At 33.3% G+C, this 21713-nt stretch overlaps 3 protein-coding genes and 1 pseudogene across 11 annotated transcripts; all 4 read right to left on the reverse strand.

Moving 5' to 3' along the window:
- Positions 1–50: 50 nt before the first annotated feature.
- LOC111305187 (general transcription and DNA repair factor IIH helicase subunit XPD-like) lies at positions 51–5073 on the reverse strand (annotated as a pseudogene). Its single transcript, XR_016331659.1, has 8 exons — positions 4329–5073; positions 3790–4096; positions 3418–3500; positions 2912–3315; positions 2293–2443; positions 1909–1951; positions 1607–1787; positions 51–1386 (listed from the first exon to the last, which is right to left on the reverse strand). The product of XR_016331659.1 is annotated as a general transcription and DNA repair factor IIH helicase subunit XPD-like (transcript).
- A 628-nt stretch (positions 5074–5701) lies between these two features.
- Positions 5702–8416, reverse strand: LOC111305185 (non-structural protein). 2 transcript variants are annotated; one of them, XM_022902467.2, is made up of 8 exons: positions 7998–8416; positions 7765–7822; positions 7358–7663; positions 7230–7278; positions 7050–7144; positions 6746–6867; positions 6041–6102; positions 5702–5948 (listed from the first exon to the last, which is right to left on the reverse strand). In XM_022902467.2, the coding sequence occupies exons 1-7, from the start codon at positions 8141–8143 to the stop codon at positions 6045–6047; spliced, it is 834 nt and encodes a 277-aa protein (XP_022758202.2). In that variant the 5' UTR covers positions 8144–8416; the 3' UTR covers positions 5702–5948; positions 6041–6044. The 2 variants fall into 2 exon arrangements, with proteins under 2 accessions (XP_022758202.2, XP_089607097.1); XM_089750971.1 differs by having other exon boundaries at positions 5702–6102; positions 7998–8415.
- Positions 8417–9109: 693 nt separating this feature from the next.
- On the reverse strand, positions 9110–16299 carry SCY2 (SecY protein transport family protein). 7 transcript variants are annotated; one of them, XR_016331317.1, is made up of 15 exons: positions 15969–16299; positions 14786–15307; positions 14551–14639; positions 13842–13921; positions 13634–13723; positions 13330–13421; positions 12265–12348; positions 11599–11740; positions 11219–11335; positions 10903–11032; positions 10276–10399; positions 10042–10148; positions 9730–9849; positions 9458–9549; positions 9110–9340 (listed from the first exon to the last, which is right to left on the reverse strand). XR_016331317.1 is itself a non-coding variant. In XM_022902473.2 (14 exons), exons 1-13 carry the CDS (start codon positions 16039–16041, stop codon positions 9760–9762), a joined length of 1740 nt encoding a protein of 579 aa, XP_022758208.2. In that variant the 5' UTR covers positions 16042–16299; the 3' UTR covers positions 9110–9549; positions 9730–9759. The 7 variants fall into 7 exon arrangements, 5 of the variants coding, with proteins under 5 accessions (XP_022758208.2, XP_022758206.2, XP_022758207.2 ...); XM_022902473.2 differs by having other exon boundaries at positions 9110–9549; XM_022902471.2 differs by having other exon boundaries at positions 9110–9642.
- Positions 16300–17382: 1083 nt separating this feature from the next.
- LOC111306424 (uncharacterized) lies at positions 17383–19674 on the reverse strand. Its single transcript, XM_022904296.2, has 5 exons — positions 19459–19674; positions 19289–19351; positions 17967–18135; positions 17791–17880; positions 17383–17705 (listed from the first exon to the last, which is right to left on the reverse strand). Exons 1-5 carry the CDS (start codon positions 19564–19566, stop codon positions 17581–17583), a joined length of 555 nt encoding a protein of 184 aa, XP_022760031.2. The 5' UTR covers positions 19567–19674; the 3' UTR covers positions 17383–17580.
- Between the last annotated feature and the right edge of the window lie 2039 nt (positions 19675–21713).

Below are 21713 nucleotides of genomic sequence, written 5' to 3' on the forward strand. Positions count from 1 at the left end.
AACTAGGATCTATACAAGATTTGCAACAGTCAGAGCAAACCTCAAATATATATCTGTTTATAACTATGTTATAGTATAGAAGAAATTTATCTGTCTCCAAAGTGCTAACAAAATACTGAATAAAAAATAAAAGGTCACGCCTCTCTTGCTATATGTAGAGCCATGTCAGCGCTCAAATTCAGGTTTGCATCTCGTAAGTGAGACAGTATCCAACTTGGTAATTTTGAACGCCAGTCATGTCCGCTATACCTGCATCCAATTACTAACTCGGAAGGCAAGTTGAGTATTAAAGTGGGAAATTTTCATGCCATGACTTTATCAACCAAAATATGGACTAAGAATAAGAAGTCTAAAACGGCTCAAGCCGGTTATCCTACAGAACCCTAGTTAAGCTTTAGTATGACTGACAATAACAACTATTAGTTCAAGTGATTAGCAGCTAATTGAAAAAGGCAATGCTTCTAGCTCAAGGAGAGAACTTCTAATTTCAATATACTGGAAAAAATAAAGAGATATATATAACTTTTATCTGCAAATATCATCATCCCATAATCAGCCTTTGAACGGATAACTAGGCCCACACATTGTGCAGCTTGCCTCTGCTTAACAGAGTCACACGGTCAAGAAAAAGCAAGTTTCTTTCATGACAAAGATGGATGTAGAATCATACAAAGGCATCAAAAGTAAGAAAATCCCCTTCCTTTATCTGGAATGTGTCTCGTAAGTACTCCAACCTTACCAGCAATATTCTGAGATGAAACTCAAGTTCATTGACGTGCAGACATAGAAAATGTAACTTACGGTAACTTCATTACTATAAACCTACTGTACCCATAGGTTGCCTATGCCTAAAAGTGCAATAGGCAAACTGGAAAGGTAATTAATTAATTCGAAGAAACTCACATGCTCAATGTATACTGGAAAGGAACACGAAACATGATTACTAGTCTTCCATAATGTCAATCAAAATCTATACCTTCAGCAACCATTCCACCGTAACATATAAGCAATTCAGGTGATTTCATTAGAATGTAATAGGTCACGTCACCTCTCTTTACTAAATGAACTACTAGCATGACGACAAAATGATAAAGACAACTGCTTTTGGTTATTTCGCAGCAAAGACAGAAACAACTTAGAATGGCCACAATCTAACAAATATAAGCCTGTGATCCTGTCTAACTGACACCACAGATGTAATCCAATTGCATGCTCTGCTAACAAATTCAAAATTATACATGTCATCAACAATAGTACCTGGCAACAGAAAAAAAAAAAAACCGCACCTCTTCCACAGTCACAAGCCCTGCAATAATTGTCTGGAGCCAACGTGGTTTCTACAACATCTTGCGTCTCAGTGAAGACAAGCTTATGTTACATTATTTCCTACAAGAAATGGATTAATAACATTTCATCAGGAAAACGATATACATCTGCTTCCAGTATAAGGATAATGTTATTCTCAAGCAAGTTAACCAGTCCTACATATACGAGGCTAGGGAAAAATAAAAGGAAAGAAAAGAAAGAAGGGCAGAGACCAGAAGGGAGTGAGAGATGCCCAAGTTCTTTGCATAGTTGATAACCAGAGAGCCCAAAAGATCCTCACCTTCAGAATTCCACTATCATTCCAAGTGTTAATAATTCCATCCATGTATGAATAACTGACAAAAAAACAGACAATTCCATCAGGGACAACAGAGACCATCTCCAACAAGAGCTTTCCATAATTCCTCACAACACCAGGATCATTTCTCATGTCAAATTTAGTACTAACAGGAAGTTGATCACTGCAAGAACAACTCAAATGGTAATTGACACAAAATGACTATATTTATAAGGCTAAATATCTTATAAGTTACAAACTTGTAAGTTTTCATAAGCAAAGGGAAAAGATTATAATCTGCCTACCTTCCACAAGTGAGAACCATCGGACATATGCGATCTCTTGTCAAGAGCCAAGGCAACAGATTTCTTGCACCTGATGATAGCTCTAAGAAAGAGGTATTAAATTAAGACCTGATCAGCAACACTTAATTTTAAGACCTAAACGTAAACATTGAGTTGAGAATTAAGTTGGAATATTTCATGTAGGTGACCAAGCATGAGGATGCACCGGAGAGTGAATGGAGAAACTGGAATTGGAGGTCAGAAGGTGACTTGATGTTGAATGGAGCCTTCTTCAGACAAAGCGGCGCCGGTGCATCTTCAACCTTTGCCAAGGCTTCTAGTCTAAGTGCTAGACCATCTTCTCTCGTGGGTACAATGACCGCGACTGCTGGTGCACTCAACTGTAGGACATTGTAAAGCTACGACTAACAACAGGATGAAAATTACGAAGGCGAGGGTACAGATCAATTGGGCTAAGTGTGCCAGATGTAATAACAACTGATTGGAATCAGTCAAACACAGGTTTTATGGCAAGCGAAGCACCATGACAGCTAAGCTGAAATGCCAAATCATGAAGATTAGTAAATGAAAAAGAAGAAAATAATATCATATATTAATGATATTGTAACTGAGAAAAATTAGTAGGAGTCATTTGTATGCAAGCACTGGACAAAACCATAAAATTAGATCTCGGTGTGAAACAAAGGCATACAATGAATGTCAACATGGAAGACAAACCATCTACATGACCACCTCAGACAGATAGATATCATGAAAATTAGAGATCCTATACACATAGATTAACAAGAATGAAAATTTATCTTCATTTTCTTCTCTTACAAAACAATATAGAGTAAAGCTTCCAAACATAAGGTCCCGATAAAAATAGTGATTTGGGATAATATCACAGGGACATGTTCATGGTGGGAACAAAACCTGTATGTTGTTTCCAGAGTTATGTAAGTTTGTCAACATACTGAAAAATCATTAATTCAGAAAAGAAAAAAAAATGACAAAGACCAACCTGCAAGACAGGATCTGGAATATGTGGCAGTCTTTCATCAAAAGGTTCAATAATGATTGAAAATCCACAACCATAAGTACCTACAAGAGTTGCAAAGTCACATATTGTTTGGATGTGTAAGAACTCATCTGTGTCAGTTATTTCTAGAGTCAACATGAGTGAATGCAGACGGTCATAACAAAAATTTAATGTTTTCTGGTTAATTCCAGCATGACTACTGATAGAGGCAACAAAGCCAACTGGGCTTTCTTTCTCAAAATTCTCAATATCTAGTCTCCCTCTCAGATACTGAACCAATCTATGTAGAACATGCAAAAAGTGCTCAGCTCGACAGATATTTCCAGGCACAGCTTCCTTTAGAATATCATCAGGCAAGGCAGGATTTGAAAACCAGTTGTCAGTGACTGCAAAAGAGAAGAGAGTAAAGTTCATGATCTGGGACTATCATCAAACCAAAGGAATAATGATAAAAACATTTCGCAAAAAAAGGATTCTATTCCACATACTAGGTAGGCTTCCTCTTAGTGCCAAACCCTCTACAAGCTGGTTGTATTCAGCACGCAGTCTGCTTGCATCAGTGGCCTTGAACCTTCCTACCATGATATAACTTGAAATGAACATAAATAAAATTTCATTTTCAGAAATTAAGGGATGAAATACTCCTCAAGAACTAATCCGAAGATTGCTCCTAAGAAATTACAGAGAACTAATTGAGGTATTTGGATATTAAGGCAATGAAAAAGATTGACTGCATTAACTCCTGAAACCTTAAACTTCACAAGTTCTAGTCTCCTACCTATCAGTTTCACCCTCTAATTTCAATTAAAATGCGAAATTTTACAGATGAAATAAAATGTTATCCAAAGAAAAATACATACATATCAATCTCTTGGCTTATCCTATAAAGATTCCTTGTAGCTCCTTCAAGTGTCTGTCTCCTAACACCAACACGTAGTGCTTCAACACACAAATTGTCAATATTATGCGCCTCATCAAACACCACAACAGACTCTTCTGCATTTCCTTCGATATAATCCCATCCACCTTAGGATCAAGCAAATACTGATAGTTATAAACAACCACCTTTACAAATTGTACCATATGTCCTGCCAAAATGTACGGAAACCACCCTTTCTCCGTCCGAAACGCCCTCAAATCCAACAAAAACAGTGCCAAAAACAGAGACTATAAAATGTAACATCAGTTTTAATATAATTGGTTTTACATAAAAAAAAAAATTTTTCTGTACTTTTAACTCTTCAAAAGTTTTTTTTTTTCTTTTTTTATTGTTTTGCTTTTTTGCTTTCTACTTCAGGAAGCAAACAACTAAACGGTACCTAAATAAACCACAAAACTCAGTTCACAATTGAACCTTGAAACTCATATCATACATTTATCAATTAAAAAAAAAGAATACCTGAAGGGTATAAACGCCGGGTGACAACACGGCAGCAGAAGCGGCCTTCTCATAATTCTCAAAAACCTGACACATAGGTACATTGGGATTCTCCGCCGCCATGGCTCGAATCCAACTCGCTGTCAGCTTCCTACACCCGGCATCCACCGAATCCCGATTCTCCTCCGCTAAAACCGTTGGGTTGACGCACAAATTCTTCCTCGAAGAAAGCCTAATCGCAAGAATCCTAGCTTGAGAACCCAAATGCTTAATCTGGTAATTGTGCAAAAGCTTTAATTCTGCCAAGGTTTTTTCCATCTCATGTACAATGCGGGTACAGTAAATGAGCTGGGCTTTGGGGTTTGGCAAGAGAGTAGCTGGTGATGAGAGAGAGTAAGGCGATGGTTTTGTCGGTGCCAGTGGGCATTTCGAGAAGGCAATGGCCTTTGGCGTCTAAGGCTATTTTTAGTTCGATCATGTAAGAGTATTGTTCCGGGTAGATGTCGTCATAGGGAAAGTAGACCTTGACGTCTTCGATTTGGAACTTCATAGTATTTTTCTGGGTTCTGATTTGTTTCAAGAGATGCTTATGGATTTATATGGATTCAGAGATGGTAGGGTTTAAGGTTTAGAGGTTGGAGAAAGAAGAATGGTGAGAGAGAGTTCATTCACTTTAGGCTTGGTGGGTGTTTCACTAATTGTTGATCTTGCTAGTTGCTAGAAGAACCGCCCTCTTTCCTTTTTCTCGCTCACTTCCCAGAACAGAACATTGCAGTGGACCAATATTAGCCTGACCCGATATATACGTTCACAAACTTCAGCCTTGGGCCTGGGGCGCCAGGCCCTTTGACTTCCGAGTCATGTAAGATGTAACCCAAAGGTTCGATTGGAGGTTCAAAATTCCATAAAGGAAGAAAGGAAAATAAAACAATATATTTTCGGACTGTTACCATTTTTCTAACCTAAATTAAAACCTTCTAAATTTGAGAGTTGTGGATTAGGTTTGATTGTCATTGTCTTCACTCTTCAATATCCTCTTTCACAAACGTTTAAAGCTGTTCTTTCTAGGCTTTAACCCTTTTAACAAAGAGAAAAATGCATCATTTATTTTATCCAAACGCTGAAACAAATTGCCAACAGTCCTGCAGTGTGAGAGTCCTGTATTTTTAGGTTTAGTCACTAAAATTTAAATCCTGACACTTCAACTAAACAAAATTAATATTTGATACACATATAATCTTTTAATTACACAAGGATTTAAGAGATTAACACATTATATTTATTTTTTAATTAAATTTTTTATTTTTTTAAAATATATTCTAAGAGATATGTCACTTTCCTATTTCTACTTGTGTAGTCTGAAAACTACACTAACAATAGATGAAATATTTCCAAAAAAAAAAACACCTTGCACAGTTGCAGTTCAAGTTAATTAATGCCTAAGCCAAACTCTATGGTTAATGCTCTGTAGATTCTTGGTAGCTACAAAATAAAGTCGATTCAGTTACACAGTGATACACAGGTTGAAGTCGTAAATCAGAATGCAGGTTAGCAGATAAGATGAGTGCTAATTACTGGCCACTTGTAACCACAGCTATTAAACTTGCAGCTTTATTTATCAATATGCACGAACTCTTGCATCTACAAGTATGAAAAAGTATAACGAGCCTATTAATGAGACGGAACCAGCTAAAGAGGCAAGAAGACAAAACTTTCATCATGGGAAGATGAACCTTCTTATTCTTCTTCTGATGTCTTGAAGGCTATGCCCTTTATTGCATGCCGACATTGAAACCTGTAAAGAATGATATAGGTAAAAGCAAGGTTTGGACAACCTTAAGTGCATACACAGTGAAATCCTCTAGAATAATTTGATTACATAACACTGGCTTCCAAGAAGTGCCAGCTTCAGCAAGCCAATCAGCTGCAAAGTTTTTCTTGTGAATGTACCAAAAACAACATTGACACAAACACTGATACCCACTTAACATCTTCCGATGTGGCTACGCTGCACCTTAGTTTGCCAATAACCATATGTGGTAATGATCACTTTATGCATGCCTGAACTAGAAAAGTATAACCTAAACTTACAGCTGGAGAGTTAAGAAAGACTATGTTCTCAATGTCAAAGTGGGAAACTTGGAAGTCAGCCAAAAACCATAACTAGGATGACAGTCATGGTCTTGGACTACGATAATAATTACTAATCAGTCTCCCAATTCAGATTAATAGGTCAAAACTTTATTTCAAAGATTGGACCATCTGGAGTTGCCACCTTAACGTACATTAAACTTCCCCGTGTTTATAGTGTTTTACAACAAGGTTTATTACCTATAAAAGGGGAATATAATAAAAGGTTTCATCTGAACTACGGCACTTGACAGCAACTATGACTTTAAGTAAATAGTTAGAAGCGCTCAAGATATCAATCCGCATACCAGATGAGATCATCCGAAGAATCTATCAAACCAGTTGATCTGCCAGACTGCGGACCATGATCAGGAGCATCCATTTGCAAACCTTGGGTTCTACATCTAAACCGTAGTCTGAAAGGCACAATCTGGAAAGCAAAATTGCATTAAAATTACTGATTACAAAATAAAAGTGGTAATAAACATGCATAGACCCACCAGTAGTGTGTAAACAATTCTTTAAATTATAATTTATTAAGATTCATATATGATCTCAAGATGTAAATAAAAGGTCCAATTATGGGTGCACAATTGTTTACTACATCTGTACCTTTTTGCTGTATCTGAAGTCACGTTTTGGAAGAAAATGCAAAGGCAGACTGAATGAGGTGGGAGCTTTAACCATTAGAAACAACTTAGTAGGGCCTAAAAAATAAAGATAACAGAAAATCATCAACTTGACTTCCACAGAGTCATTGGCATTAACAACAAAAATGTTTGGAGTAACTACCTGGATAGGAACTGGAACCTGCACCTTTTGAGATCAATGCCCTAATAGCCTGTTAAACAGAATAAATCATTACATATCTCAAAAAACGTGCAATTTAAAATTGAAGTAGAAACAGCATCATAAGCTACCTTCCTTGAAAGACCTTCTGCTGTCCTGCCTTTCATGAAATCAGCTTCAGCAGAAGGAGCAGGATTTGCATGTGAAAAATACATGTGATAAACGTGCTGAGGTCGAATTGGATTTGACCCAAGGACCAAAATAACCTCATGGATGTTGGGGATCTCGCTTATCATCAGTTGAAATGCAGTTTGAAGACTTGAAATTGTACTCATAAACTTTTCCATCCTTCTGATCCCTTGCTTAACCTCTCTCATTCTGCCAATGTGCTTTTGTCGCAAAGATGCCTTCGCCTCTGTTTTTGTAAGATCCATCTCCTAAAACTGACAATTCTTAGGGTCCAAAAATAATAATAAAAAAAAGACAAGATAAAATACTAAAACAAAAGCAAATCATTGAAACAACAACGCTAACATACCAATTCTTTATATTCAGTATGCATCGAATCGAATTCAAGACTGATGTCTTGCAAAATGCTGGATATATATAAAGTAATTGATGTTATCAAGAAATTTATAAAAATAAATATAATGTTAAGAAAATAAAATAGAAACCTCCAATGTCACCAATTCGATAAACATTTAAGATAGAGAAATTTATGAGTTTTTTTTTTTTTTTAATTTGCTAGTAAAGGAAAAAGCGAGAACATACGAAGGGATTTGCTGGTGCATGTAGAGAACGAAACCAATGGCGTCCTTGACGACGTGGAAGATGACAGAGCCATCCAGGAACTCAGCGGTTGTCTCGACCTCCGTGAACTCCATCTCCGAGCTTCCTTTTCCTTTCGACAATTCCATTTTTTTCCGGTGTTTGGGTTGCTTGAAATCTTTTGAGCGGATGAGGTTTATTATTTGAATAGAAGTTTGGGCGGGATAAGAACAAACCGGCACGGAGTGCGACTATAAGAGTGAAAAGTGACAAATGACAATCAATCCCCGTGATCCACGTCACTTGCTTTTTATCTAACTGCCGAAGAACTAGACTGCCCTAGCCTCCGCTACTGTGAAGATATAACGAGCGGAGGTATTAATTCGATTTGTTTCATTAATTTTCAATTGAATTATTTAAAATTAAATTAATTAAATTATTTATTTTATTTTTATCAATTAAATTAAATTTTTAATTTTAAAAATTAATTGATTAAAATTAATTCAATTAATGATTACTTTTTTATTAATAAAATAATAAAATATATTATATTATATTACATTTTAGATTTTTATTTTCTTACATGTTAAATATATTAAATAAAATTATTTAACAAAAATATTAAAATATTAAATTAAAAACTCTAATAACGTAAAATGAAATAAATAATTTTATATAATATTTATTTTATATATAAATTTTATAATATTGTAATTAATTCAATTAATTTAATTAATTTAATTTTTAAATCAAATTAACCGAAAAGCAACTTTAAATTTTAATAACCAATTAATTAACTAAATTAAATCAAGATCAATTAATTCAATTTTAACCGAATTATGAACACTATAACCACGTGTTTACATTTTTTAAAATCTTAAATTTGATCCAATAAATTGAGATTAAAATGTAAAATGTGTAATTACAAAAACATAAATTTATACGTACAACTATAAGACTACTATAATGTGTTTCAATTATATATTTTAACATATTTATTCAATTTAAACTACTTTTTAAAAAACAATTACTTTTTCCTTTCTATTATTAAAAAAAAAAATTAATCAAACAAATCTTAATCTTGAGAGATTATAAAAAATATAGGCCACTGGGCATGTAAGCGTAAATGATCAGGAATTCATACTCTCTCATGAATTAGTGGTGTGTGGTAAGATGGATAAATGAAACAAAAATTACACCCCCTTCGGCTATCAATCACAACCATGCGTATTCTCGACCGGGAATCCAACGTCAAATTGCCTTACCTTACAACTTACATCCATCTACACCTCAAATCTATAGAAATCGGGAGATATCACATCCCTTCCTGCGGAAACATGCTTCACCTGTTGTGTATATACATCCACTAACCGTATTACAACAACTCAAAACTAAAATCCACTTCTCACAGAGTAGAGAAGCCATGTCCAAATCCAGAAATGAGGATTCAGAAGAATAAGAACCTGCTTGCGAAGTGAGCTGATTAACTAAAAAATCAAGTTAGGTTTTTCATCTTTTACTCCCCAAAAGCAGCAGCAGCAGCAACTCAACCAAACTGTATTAACAAAATTGTGTTCTCACGTTGAACCCAGAATTTAACTCAAAGCTACCACATAACAACTCAATACCAATATCTTGCGGTGGATCTCTGCACCACTGGAGTAATATTTTCCTAATAATTTGCCAGTATGAAGCATGAATTACATGTTAAGGTAAAAATAAAATAAAGTAATACCTCCAAGGATGTGAAGAGCCTCTTGAAATGTTACACCCCATATCGCCTTAGAGCTTTGCTTAAACTTGGCATGACATTATATGCTTGGTAGGATCTTCTTAGCTCAATTATGGAACCCACCTAATCAAAATGGAGCAATGCGTTAGATGAAATGCAAAACAGTACACTCTAATCACTCAAAAAGAACAGTATTTCATAGGTGATATTTACTGAGATCGCTTTAATGGTTTGGTCTCCTATCAAGTGCTCTAAAAAATGTTATAAAACTGAGCATCAGTGCATCTACAAACAAGCCTTTAGAATTGCACTTACAATTATTAAAATTGATGTAAACCCAATTGCAAATCCCTCATTGATATGTCGCAAGTAATGATCAAGTACGGTTGATGTAGTTGCCAAAATACTTAACAGTAGCCCTCCTGCAGATGTGATGGCAAAAAACAGCCAAAATCCCACAAGAAATGGGAAGTGGGTTCAACATATAGCCCTGACAATGGTGTAAGCTTTCAACTCCATACTGTACTTATTTTTCAGACAGAAACATACCCCAAAAACGTGTTGATGCCTGAATCTTTGAGAGATATTCAATAGTAGCCTTCCCAGGCTTTATATTTGGTATCCTGGCACCCATCTTATTCAGGTAATCTGCTATTTCCTTCGGCAAGTTGGCCTGCACAGGAGTTTACACACAAATATCAAACAGAAAAAAGCAATAAGTACTAGAATAAGTTACTAGGAGAAAAATTATATGATTCTTCAGACAAACACATCATATAAACAAATTCATGCATTGATTAGTACATTTCAAAGTTTAGTTCAATTGCATACAAATAGTAGAAAAAAGTGTATAAGACAGCGGACCAAAGCTTAAAGTTCATATTTCAAAAGAAAAAACAAAAGCTTAAAGTTCAAGCCCTGCCAGTATTAGCCACTTCTGTAGTTTTCCTTAAGTAACTAATATTTCTCATCATCTTAAACAAATAATAAAGCAAAATCAAGTATAAAAAGTAAAGATAACCGTGGTTCATTTTCTATTGGCATTAAGATACCCCAGCAAGTAAGCAATAGCCAGAAGGAAGATAACATGGCAAGAAAAGCAATTTGCTTGCAACAGCAGACAATAAGCAGATTATCATCAGAAACTTAAAATCATCAAGGTTCAAAAGTACTTACAATATCAAATATATTGAACAAAAAAACAAAAAACGCATATATTGAGTAGTAAACCCATGGCTCTGCACCAATGGATGTTCCAGGGTTCAATATCTCCTTAACATGCTCCCAAAAAGGCGAACCAAGGATACTGTCAAGAGTGTTGTGTGTTAGATAATTGCTGGGCATTCAACAATAGATAGCCTTAAGGTAAGTAAATAGGATAGGACAATTAACAAACCCATGCTAATTTAATGCATCAAAGGAATATTACACTGAAATGCAAATAGAACAAAGGATTCATAATAAGTATTTAAATCACTTCTGGGCAAATTACCTAGCAACAATACTTGGAAATGCCAAGAGATAAGTGGTGGTGAGAACAGGCTGCATTCCTGACGGATTAATATTAAAAGGAATATAGGGTTCTACTTCAGTTATTGGGGAATCATCCCTGTCCAAAACACAAAATAAGAAAAAGTGGCACTGAAAAAGATTATATGACCATTTATTATTAGTTAATAAATGAACAGCAAAAGTTACAAATCTCCTGAAATAAATTCAATTATAGTCCTAGCTTATATAAAATCAGTCATTGCTCACTGCTCAGATTAGCCACAATATATAATATCTATGTTATACCGAGAAGAATCGAAACCAAAGCCTCTGTCTTTCCACAGAATGCATCTAATGTCTAGGGAGTAACACTGGCATTACCTTGCCGAAGATGCTAGTTTAAATCCATAGTACTGCAGCTTTATTTTCCTGCAACCCTCAGTTACAACAACTGCCCACATTGTGACTACAGTAAAAACACCCAGTACAGCAAGCATGTATGGCCACCAACTCACAGCACTCCCTGAAAAAAAAAAAAAAAAAAAGAAAACAACAATGTTGAACACTGAAAAATTAAGAAAAAATTTACAGAAAACCAAGAAAATTTTCAAAAAATTCATAGTTTACATGCTCTGTTGATGTCCACATCTACAGAAAACCAAGAACATTGGCAGTTTTTACATTGTAGTAGAGCAACAATCATTAAAAGACTGGTGCACAGGTACAATTTTCATTTTACTTTCCTCTAGCCCACATATAGGATTACTTCCTTGACAATATTTACTGAATGTACTCTTTACACTGAAATCAAATTCTGGTACAGCAACGACAGGCTGCCCACCTAGTCAAAGCTTAATTTGTTAATTAATAATTGCTTGAGATATTTTTAGTTAAAACTACTCAGAATTTTGCATGGAAAAGAGAAATCCTGTAATCATTTCATACTTTTAAAACATCAACAGTTTTCAAACTAAAGAATTACAATTGCGACAAAAGCTCCACCCAACTAAAACATTAGTAAGTCCTCACTCAGCACATATGGCATACCTGAGAGCTGAGTCAACATCTTGTATAGTGTATCAGTGTACCCGGTTAATATTCCAACACATATAATTAGAGACGAACCTTGACCTAAAACATGCACAAGCAGTCAATTAAGAAGGCTACCAATACTCAAACATTGAAGTAATAAGCAACTTCATCACTTTCAAAATGCAAGAAAACAGGCATCCATTCTTGAATTTGAACAAGCTGAAAGGCCGAAACCAGCACCATAAGAAGCTGAAACTTTTGATGAATTTCTTCTGTTTGAGATATAATCTACAAGTTCTAAAATCAAAACTCATTTTCTAGTCATAGTGATGATAAAATGTTGATTTGATGGTTAACAGGAGCTAGAAAGTAAGTTACTCTGCCAGCAATTTGTTGCTTTGATATGGACATTATGAACCAAAGGGCTAAAAAGGCCTCATAAAATTTTGACAAATACATGGAATAAATTGGTGTTATAAGTTAAACTTAACAAAGACATTTCGTTAGAGTTAAAAATGCAGATGTTACAAGATGAACTAATAGTGGACCATATTACCCTTATCCCTAGAAAAGAGTTTCCATCTTTTGCACAGCTAATGACATAAAATAAATGTTTCCAGTACTGGGGGGCACAAAGCTTTTAGAGGCAATCCAACTATCCTATGGCAGCCATTCTAATATATGCCAAAACATAGTAGGTGGAAATTATATATATTCAGAAAAGATGGAGTTTCAAAATGAGAATATGTAATTACAGCTTGCATCATAGGCATTATAAAAATCTTAGATAGAAGCATATTTTTTCCCCTATCTCAAGTCGAACGCATTATAATTTACAATAAGAAAATTATCACTATTTCCCATAATTTCGTCCAATCCAAGGTAAGGTCTTCCCACATCCTATAAACCTTTTTGCTTCAAGCTCTATTTTCAGAGCTCTCTCAATATAAATTCAAGAGAAAAGAACCACTAGCTGTACATTTATTTGGCCGGTTGTTCATACTATCATAAAATTAAAAAACTTGTCCATAACAATTTGCGGGTATAAGAAATAATGAGTAAATATATTAAGAATGATACCAAATCCGGATTCTGATATTGTATCACAGATCCATGTCATAGTCATTGCACCACAAACCAATAGAAAAGCAGTCACCATCACATGCTTGACCCTGAAAAACCATAGACTTTAATTAACAAATAAAGTCTAAAACATAACATATGGATGGAAAAAATGGGTCGCGCACTAGTGCAAAAATGGATTTGACATTGATTACATGTAAATTATTCCAGGAAAGGCTGAATATGTCTCATATCCTGCCAATTTCTTCCAAGAAACAATAAAATCAGAAGACTGTTGATCATGTTTATATTGCTAAAGTACCTGTAACTGGCTGCATAAATTGAATATGGAAGAGAATAACAAGCAACTATAACAGCTTCTAATATTGCAAAGCCAAGTGAAATCCACCATCTGCAATAGAAAGAAAAATAACATGCTTTATAAATGGCCAAGCTTTATCAAGAATTATACATGTAAAATTATGTAGCAAGGGCTCCTCTCACTGCTTGAGATGAAAAACTAGACACACATATAACTCTTTATCTTCTCGTGGCCATCCAATCCTTCCTTCCTCAACTTAACTAAGGATGGAACAACATGACAGAGTACCTGTTTTCAACCAGTTCATGAGAATCCACATAAGGATACACCAAACATAAAAGAATCCCTAAAACAAAAAAAAATTTAGGCCAAGCAAAGACTCTATTGGGTATCTTTCTCTTGGCAAGAAAAAGCACATCCATTTTTTTCCTTCTTGAACCTAACTTAACAAATATGTCTATAGAGATCATAGACATTAGTTACCAAGACCAAATGAACAAGAAAAATTCACAACCATTCACAAATACATTAAACAAGAGCAAACAATGCCACAAAATATGAAGAGATTCCTAGTCCCACATTCTATCCAATCACAAGGTAATAGTTATTCCAATTAATAGAAAGCAACTTCAGAACCCTAATGTACCACTAAACTCTAGAACACAGGCCAAAAGAAGAATAACTAGGCACTTCATGTGAGCTTCATATTAAAGGGAATAACCTTTAGCCATTTATACAACATTCCATCTTAAAAGAACATAACAAGCAGCCTCAACATCTATCTATCTCCGTTTCAACATATACCAAGAGGGTGGCAAACTGATTTCACAGCAAGAAAGGACAAAAATGGAATGTATGTTACACAATCATGTAAGAAAAAAAAAAAAACATATATAGCCAAAATAAAAGTTACAAACCTGCATAATTATAGATGCAATTATCTGAGGGCTGATACCAAGCTGAAAAAAGGACAGTTTAAGCTCCGCAGAAAAATCACCCAGGTCATCTACCAAAAGCAAAATGAAAGGTCATACATTCATTAACTTAGACAAAAATTATTTAACAGTATTGACCAAAAACGCAGAAAAAAACTCCAAATAGCTTAGAAGGCATAAAAGGGTACAAATTTTTCTTATAGATTACAAAACTTACCAACAGACCCAGAGACAAAGCTAAGGTAATCTTGAGGTATCAACCTTCTATCAAATCCAGGTAGAGGAATGAAATACCCAACACGACTAATTACAAGCAGTATAGCTGTCACAAATAGCCTCCTTCGAATCTCACTCTTAAAGAATGACTCCGCAGCATTATTCATCACAGAACTCAGACATACAAAGTTTAGAAATCTATTTCTAAAATATTTTGGTCTATCACATGAAGTCTCAATGCTATTAACACCATTAGAATTGGAAATATCTGTCTCCTTATCTGAACTTGAAGGAACAACGTCCAGATTTAGAGACTCTGAGGATGGTGATTCAACATTTACATAGTCACTTCGAAGCTGGTCTGAAGAATTGCTCGACCATTTTCTGTTTGTTTTTGACTGGAAACATCTATTTGGCAGCACAAAATGGCTTCTACTGCAGTTTACCAATTTCATCTTGAGAGTGTGGTGGAGTTTGGCATAGAGTGGATGATAAAATCGTAGGTCACGAGCCACATGTCCAGCTGCATACCAAGTCAGAGTAAAAAATTTTGTGCACAGAATTGCTCCATTAACACAAAAAAGTTAACATTGCATCTTTCCCATTACGCTAGATAAAAATGTCTGAGATATGAATGACAAGTTTCTCTCCTTTCCTCCAAAATTATACTGTGGCTTGCATTCAACATCTACATCACCTCTTCCCTCCCCCTGCCCCCCCCCCCCCCCCCCCCCCACGATTTTTGAACTAGTTTTTATGGTTTTTTTACTCAAGCAAAATAAAGTTCCTAATGAAGCATAGTTAAAACAAACAGAGAGAATACATTTTTAAAAGCCTTGAGTTTATCCAAACCGAAAACTAAAAGCACTTCCACTGAAACTCACATTAACGAATTAAATTCATAGCTAGAACACCATCCACAAAGAAATAGCTCTAATTCACCAAAACCACATTTCTCAATCTAAATAAAAAAAGCATGATATAAGCATGTAAACTAAGTCCTTTTGAACTCAAGGCCCAATTTCAATAAACTGAAAATAAAATCAGTAAAATCATGCCCACATACTGAAACAGCCAACTGACAGAAACTCTCAAAATTTGAACCGGTGCTTAACTCTTCTTTATTTAACTTTGCCTCCTTTTTCTTTTAGGTTTTCCAAGGAACCAAACAGGGGAAGACTAACCTGGAATTTGAAGTGGTTTTGTTGAGAGGAGGCTAGGGAGGAAGCGATGGGAGCCGAGAACAGTTGCTTCCATTGTCCACCGAAAGAGGGAGGCAAAAGAATGACCGGATTTTGAGTATCAAAAAATGTTAGTACTAGAAATCGCTAATCCGTAAGGAAATAACCTCAAAATATCTCCTTCAACCCTTTTTTTTTTTTTTTTCTTTTCCAATTGGGATTTTCTATCCTTCTAGTAAACTACCTCACAGCATTTTATTGGAAGAGAATAATCGTGCTAGTATTATTTCTTACCGCTGTTTACAATTTTGTTTTTTTACGGATTTATGATTATTTTTTTTTTGGCCAAGGAAAGAAATGAATTACAGATTTATGATTAGTATATATATAGGATATGAATTGAACCAAAATATGTGCTACTGTATTTATTCTTTTTTTATAATATGAATTTAATTTAGTTCAAATATGGTAAAAAATTAGAATTTTCCTTTATTTTTCATAAAAAAATTAGAATTTCTCTTTATTTTCCAATTAAGAGCAGTCAAAGAATAGCTTTTCTTTTTTTTTTTTTTGTTAATTTGGATTTTGTTATTGTGAACATTATTTTAAATATAAAATTTTGAATGCACCAAATAGATGTAAAAAAATACAATCTTTAAATCACTCAAAAAAACTAAATTCAAACAAAATCTAAAAATATAAATAAATAAATAAATATGCTATAGTTAGCTACTTATCTATCATATAACTGAATTAATATCTTTAAGATAATGTTTGATATATTTGAAAGATCATTATGGTAATGTAATTATGGGATAATTTTATTACCAAAGAGATTTTAATTTTGTTTGATTAATAATTATTAATTCTTAATTAAAGATCACCGTGTCTTTAGTATTACAAAAAATCAAAATTATTTTATTTAAAAGTACAAAAATAAATATGCATATTGTAATAGTTACACAAATTAATAATTATTTGATTGTTTAAAGATGATAATTTGTAAAATATTATTAATATTTATTTATTTTATAATAAAATATTATTAAATTATTAAATTCATAAATATATTTATTGATAGGTAAATTGATTTTTATAATATAAATTATGTAAAAAATATTTGAATTAAAAAATAAAACCAATCTATTAAATTGATAATAAAATAAAAATAAAAAATTATATTATATATAAAATATTTTAAAAAGTAAAAAAAAAATTAATAAATTATTTTTGAATTTATTATAATAAATATTAGCTTGTAAAATCATCGATTGCTTATTAAACATAATAATTTAATCATTATATATAAATCATTATAATTTTTGAAGTAATTAGCTCATATCAAACACTACATGTCCCTTATAAAAGTGTTTTTGCAGGAAAATGTAAAATTCTATGAGCAAGAAATAAATGGAAAAATATTTTTATTGAAATCAGGACAACCAATCACATCGAGACTTGGTGCTGTTATTATTTATGTTACATTATTCGATCGTTAGCGGACAACACCACAATCATGCAAATCTAATGCTTTGCTTTATGATTTTTTTTTTGGGGGGTGTGGTTTGTAACAGATAGTAATACTGCTAAATTTGGCTATTGAAATTTTGATAGGCTAGTACGTCCATTCCTCGGGAAGAAATACCTCTGGCGAAGAATTTTCATTTTGGGAAATCACCCAACGCTTTGTTGATACATCTTTCCCCTTGTCTCCACTTCTTGCACTGTTATTTTTGAGATCTGCATGAAAATGAACAAAAACCAGTTTTAGCAGCAAGTTCAATAGTATTAAATATACAAAGTGAAACCTAAGTTACTGGTAAACCTCGCCGGGGAGAAATTTGCCGGCCTAATTCATGAACATTGAGGTTGAGAGCTTGAACAACTCGGAAAGGGAGGAGAACCGGAGAGCAAGCTGCACCATGCAACAATGTCAAACCTTAATATCAGTAATTTATCACCAAATTTATTTATATATCACTAGGATTTATGTTACAGTACCTGGTTTTCTACTTGACTGAAAATTAGTGCCAACCGTTTGAGGATGGAAAACACCAGTCCCGCATGATTTTTTACCAGAATCTAGGAAAATAGCCTGCATTCCACCTCCTGATGCCCAGTTGCCGGAGTATCTTGGTTTCTGATGCCGTCCCGAGCTACCCTTTGAGTGCTTTAGAAAATTAAATATGCATGTAAATGAAAATAAATCGAAAGACCATTAGTTTGAAGCAAATTCATCAATGAGGTGAAAGTGATAAGATAGAGTCATGAATATTTACAACTTGATGAGATTCTCAAACACAAAAAGAGAAACAGTAGAAGAGTTTATAGATCATTTTGCTTTGTGATTATATAAAAAATAGAGCTTGCCACACCGATTTGCTCCACCCAAAAACCAGCTTCCTCGAAATAAACTACGTATAAAAAAGGTGCCCAAAACCAACAACTTTAATGACCCCAGGAATATTTTAATTTTGTTTTACCACCCCTAAAAGTTCTTTTTTTTCACCAAACCACCCCTACAATTTTGGTACAAATTGAAATCAATTTTGCAATTTGCTTGTAGAGTAAATTTGACAATTAATCTGTGATCCAATTGTTGTCATTAAAATTTTGTTTTAAATGGCTATATCTGTTAAAACGTCATTAAAATATGAGCATTTACGTTCCACCTAAAGTCTAGGTGATAAATTTTATCTATTAGAAAAAATTTCAAAAACAAAAGATTACGAAATCAAATGAAATTCAAAAAATCAAGATTTTAAAATATTTGAAAAACACCATTACAAAATTTTGAAATAAATTAAAAAATCACAAATGAAAAAAATAAAAAATTTAAAATCATGATAAACATAAAATATTACCAACAAAATTATATAAAGAAAAAAAGAGTACAACCAATAGGACTATCATTTCCTAATTAGGAGTGTTTGCTATTTGGAAATGAGGGAAAGCTCTTTAGACCCAATTCTACTGTATATTCACTCCGATAAAGGAAACTAAAAATGAAAATAAATCACTAAAAATTTCCCAATCTGGTATGACCATTAAGAAATTCCTGGGCTCAGTTGATATGATTTCCAGTAAAATATCTTTTCAAGTCAACATATGATTGCTTTTCATCCCATAATTCCCGGTTTCTTGAATTTTCTTTGATTTTCTCCAAATCCCAACATTTTTCTCCACTTGTTTCATAATTACAGCATCAAAAGAAGGGAAAAAAAAGAAGAGAGAAAGTTTTACAGTTTTCCATCAATGGCGATCAAGTTTCTTTATATTTTTTGTTTAACAAGGCAATGCAAGGATAAAAAAATATTGTGTACCGGTGGAAAGGGCTCAGTAGGCAACTTTGAACGATGGCAATGGTAATTGTGCTTCACATCATCCTGTAATTAACAGCAAACCAATCAGCAGATGTTTCGGTAAAACGACTGAAAAAAAATGAAAAAAGAAAACAAGGAAAAAGGATTTAGCTGCGAATATTGATGAAAACCTTCTTTTTCTTGGTTTCCCATATTGCCTGATCATCGAGAACATGAGAAGGCAGGCACGAATTTGCTTCTTTGAAGCCAACCTCAATATCTTCGGCGCCAGCAGCCATTTTCTGAAAGAGAGAATGGCTTCTCAGTTTATTTTCTTCTTCTTTGAGAGAGAAACAGAGACAGGGAGGATTTGGAGCTCCAACTTCTAACCTGCAACTTAACTACAAATTTTGGGTTACGTTGGGAAAAGACTGAGAGAGAAAGCGATATTTAAAATAGGAGCCTCGGCCACCTAGGAGCCACATGGAGAGTTTAACTCACTTTCTCGTTAAAGAGCGTGCATTCCACTTTCAAATGAGAGAATCGGTAACGATGTCGTTTGGAATCAGCGTGCATGTGCTAAAATGGAATTGTGCGTGTAAATTGACCTTGATTTGCCACTAGATTAAGCGTTAAACGCGTAAATTTTCATTCATTTGTATTTTTTGGTATCTCTGCGGTTCTTAATTTTCCCTTTTTGACTTTCCCTCTGATTAGTGATTTTTGGTTTTTAGTTGCAAAAAATTAGAAAAGTTCCCAATTATTGCATGATTCTAATGTAAACTTTGGAGGTAATTGGTCAAAAGTCAAAACAAAAAAAGGAAATTTTGAAATAATTTTGTTGATTTTTTTCATATTTTTCACCTTAAATCTTAATAATAGTCTTTTGATAGATTTATTTCCTTTTTTTTTTCTTTTGGGAAAGCTTGAATTAAGGTATAAACGATTAGAATATTTAACCAACTGTTTATGATATATTTTATTTTTATTCGTTTATTAAGTTTAATAAATAATTTTACATAATATTTTTTTCATTTATTAAACCAACCAAATAGGAATAGAGATTTATTCGGTTTATTTATATTTATAAAAAAAAATTCATTTAAAATTTATTTAAAATTCATTCATTTTTTATTCGTTTATTGTTTGTTTGCTATTCGTTTATAATAATATTAACAAAATTATATTTTTATCTTTTATCATATTCCTATTTTAGGGTTTGTTTATGTTCGTTTGAGTTTGTTTATATTAATTTATGATTTGTTTGTTTAAATTTATTTAATTATGATTTGTTTATTGTTTATGAACATATTCATTTATATATATTCATGAACATGTTAATTTAAAATTTATAAACGAATTCGTTTAATTTAATTGAATCGAATATAAACTGAATGTAAATATCATATCATTTAAACGAATCGAACTCGAATGAATATAGTGATTTTTTTTATCGAATAAGAATTGAGTTCAAATGTCTCTAAATATAAACGAATGAATCATAGATATACATTCATTCGTTCATTTTCATTTCGTTCACAATCCTAGCTTAAATGGTAATATTTTAAAGTTCTATGTAGGTTGACAATTTAAGGGATTATTCCTTTTCAAATTTAAGTCATTAAATCATTGACCACCATTTTTCATATTAATCTGTCAAAATTATAGTAACTGTAAGTTGAAAAATAGTTGTAATTCAAATTCAAATATCAAAAATCATATTAATTAATTAATTATTGCATCATTTGAAACTTAATCTGCCATTAAAACTAGCAATAGCCGGCATTCAATTTTTTTGGTGTAAAAAAAGTTACAGTTTAAGAAAAGAAGTAAGAATTATAAATAATACGATTTGAATTTTAAATTTTATTTAATATTACTTTTTAAATGTAGATGTGTGGATACACTATCACACTAAATTTACCTCTTCATGAACTATTATAACGCGGCTTCAGAAGCTCTTATGGGGACAATCATTTTTTTTTTTTAATTTGCATTGCATAATATATTTCCATAGAAAAGAGAAACAAAAAATATCAAGGGTATTTCAGTATTTGGATGTCATGCCGATTAGTAGTATGGATGTGGGTTTGGGTTGGGTTCGGTAAACCCCTCTTCCAATTTTGTTGTAGTAGTTATTTATTAATTTATTATTATCTTTGAGGCTTTTCTCCTCTTGTGTGCAGTTTGTGTGATTAATGGATATGCAATTAAGAGTACAATTTCATGACTTGAGGCATCTCGAAAAAGCCATGCAAAATATACGCAAGCAGCTTATGCTTATGCTTATTCTTCTTAACCACCGCAACAACTCTGACATTTCACCTCCACATCTTGAAATGTTTGGTTTAGGAAAGTAGGTCCCCCAGCTGACCAAAAAAAAAAAAAAAAACTACTAAGGCAAAGCCTTCATCCTAAAGGGTAAACCTTTAACAAATGTGATGAT

Source organism: Durio zibethinus, chromosome 21, assembly GCF_047325235.1.
Source record: "Durio zibethinus cultivar Kanyao isolate XHJ-2024 chromosome 21, ASM4732523v1, whole genome shotgun sequence".
In the NCBI taxonomy this organism is placed as follows: Eukaryota; Viridiplantae; Streptophyta; class Magnoliopsida; order Malvales; family Malvaceae; genus Durio; species Durio zibethinus.

What these genes read in the sequence shown, in the direction of transcription:
- LOC111305185 (XM_022902467.2), bottom strand. Translation starts at nt 8,143, where the DNA reads ATGGAATTGTCGAAAGGAAAAGGAAGCTCGGAGATGGAGTTCACGGAG. An exon ending in ATACTGAATATAAAGAATTG is followed by an intron (nt 7,664 to 7,764) that starts GTATGTTAGCGT and finishes TGTCAGTTTTAG; the next exon opens with GAGATGGATCTTACAAAAAC. An exon ending in CAGAAGGTCTTTCAAGGAAG is followed by an intron (nt 7,279 to 7,357) that starts GTAGCTTATGAT and finishes TCTGTTTAACAG; the next exon opens with GCTATTAGGGCATTGATCTC.
- SCY2 (XM_022902473.2), bottom strand. Translation starts at nt 16,041, where the DNA reads ATGGAAGCAACTGTTCTCGGCTCCCATCGCTTCCTCCCTAGCCTCCTC. An exon ending in TTGCATCTATAATTATGCAG is followed by an intron (nt 13,922 to 14,550) that starts GTTTGTAACTTT and finishes GGTTGAAAACAG; the next exon opens with GTACTCTGTCATGTTGTTCC. An exon ending in GGCATCAACACGTTTTTGGG is followed by an intron (nt 10,149 to 10,275) that starts GTATGTTTCTGT and finishes TCACATCTGCAG; the next exon opens with GAGGGCTACTGTTAAGTATT.
- LOC111306424 (XM_022904296.2), bottom strand. Translation starts at nt 19,566, where the DNA reads ATGGCTGCTGGCGCCGAAGATATTGAGGTTGGCTTCAAAGAAGCAAAT. An exon ending in CTACTGAGCCCTTTCCACCG is followed by an intron (nt 18,136 to 19,288) that starts GTACACAATATT and finishes AATTTTCTAAAG; the next exon opens with CACTCAAAGGGTAGCTCGGG. An exon ending in TCAGTCAAGTAGAAAACCAG is followed by an intron (nt 17,881 to 17,966) that starts GTACTGTAACAT and finishes TGCATGGTGCAG; the next exon opens with CTTGCTCTCCGGTTCTCCTC.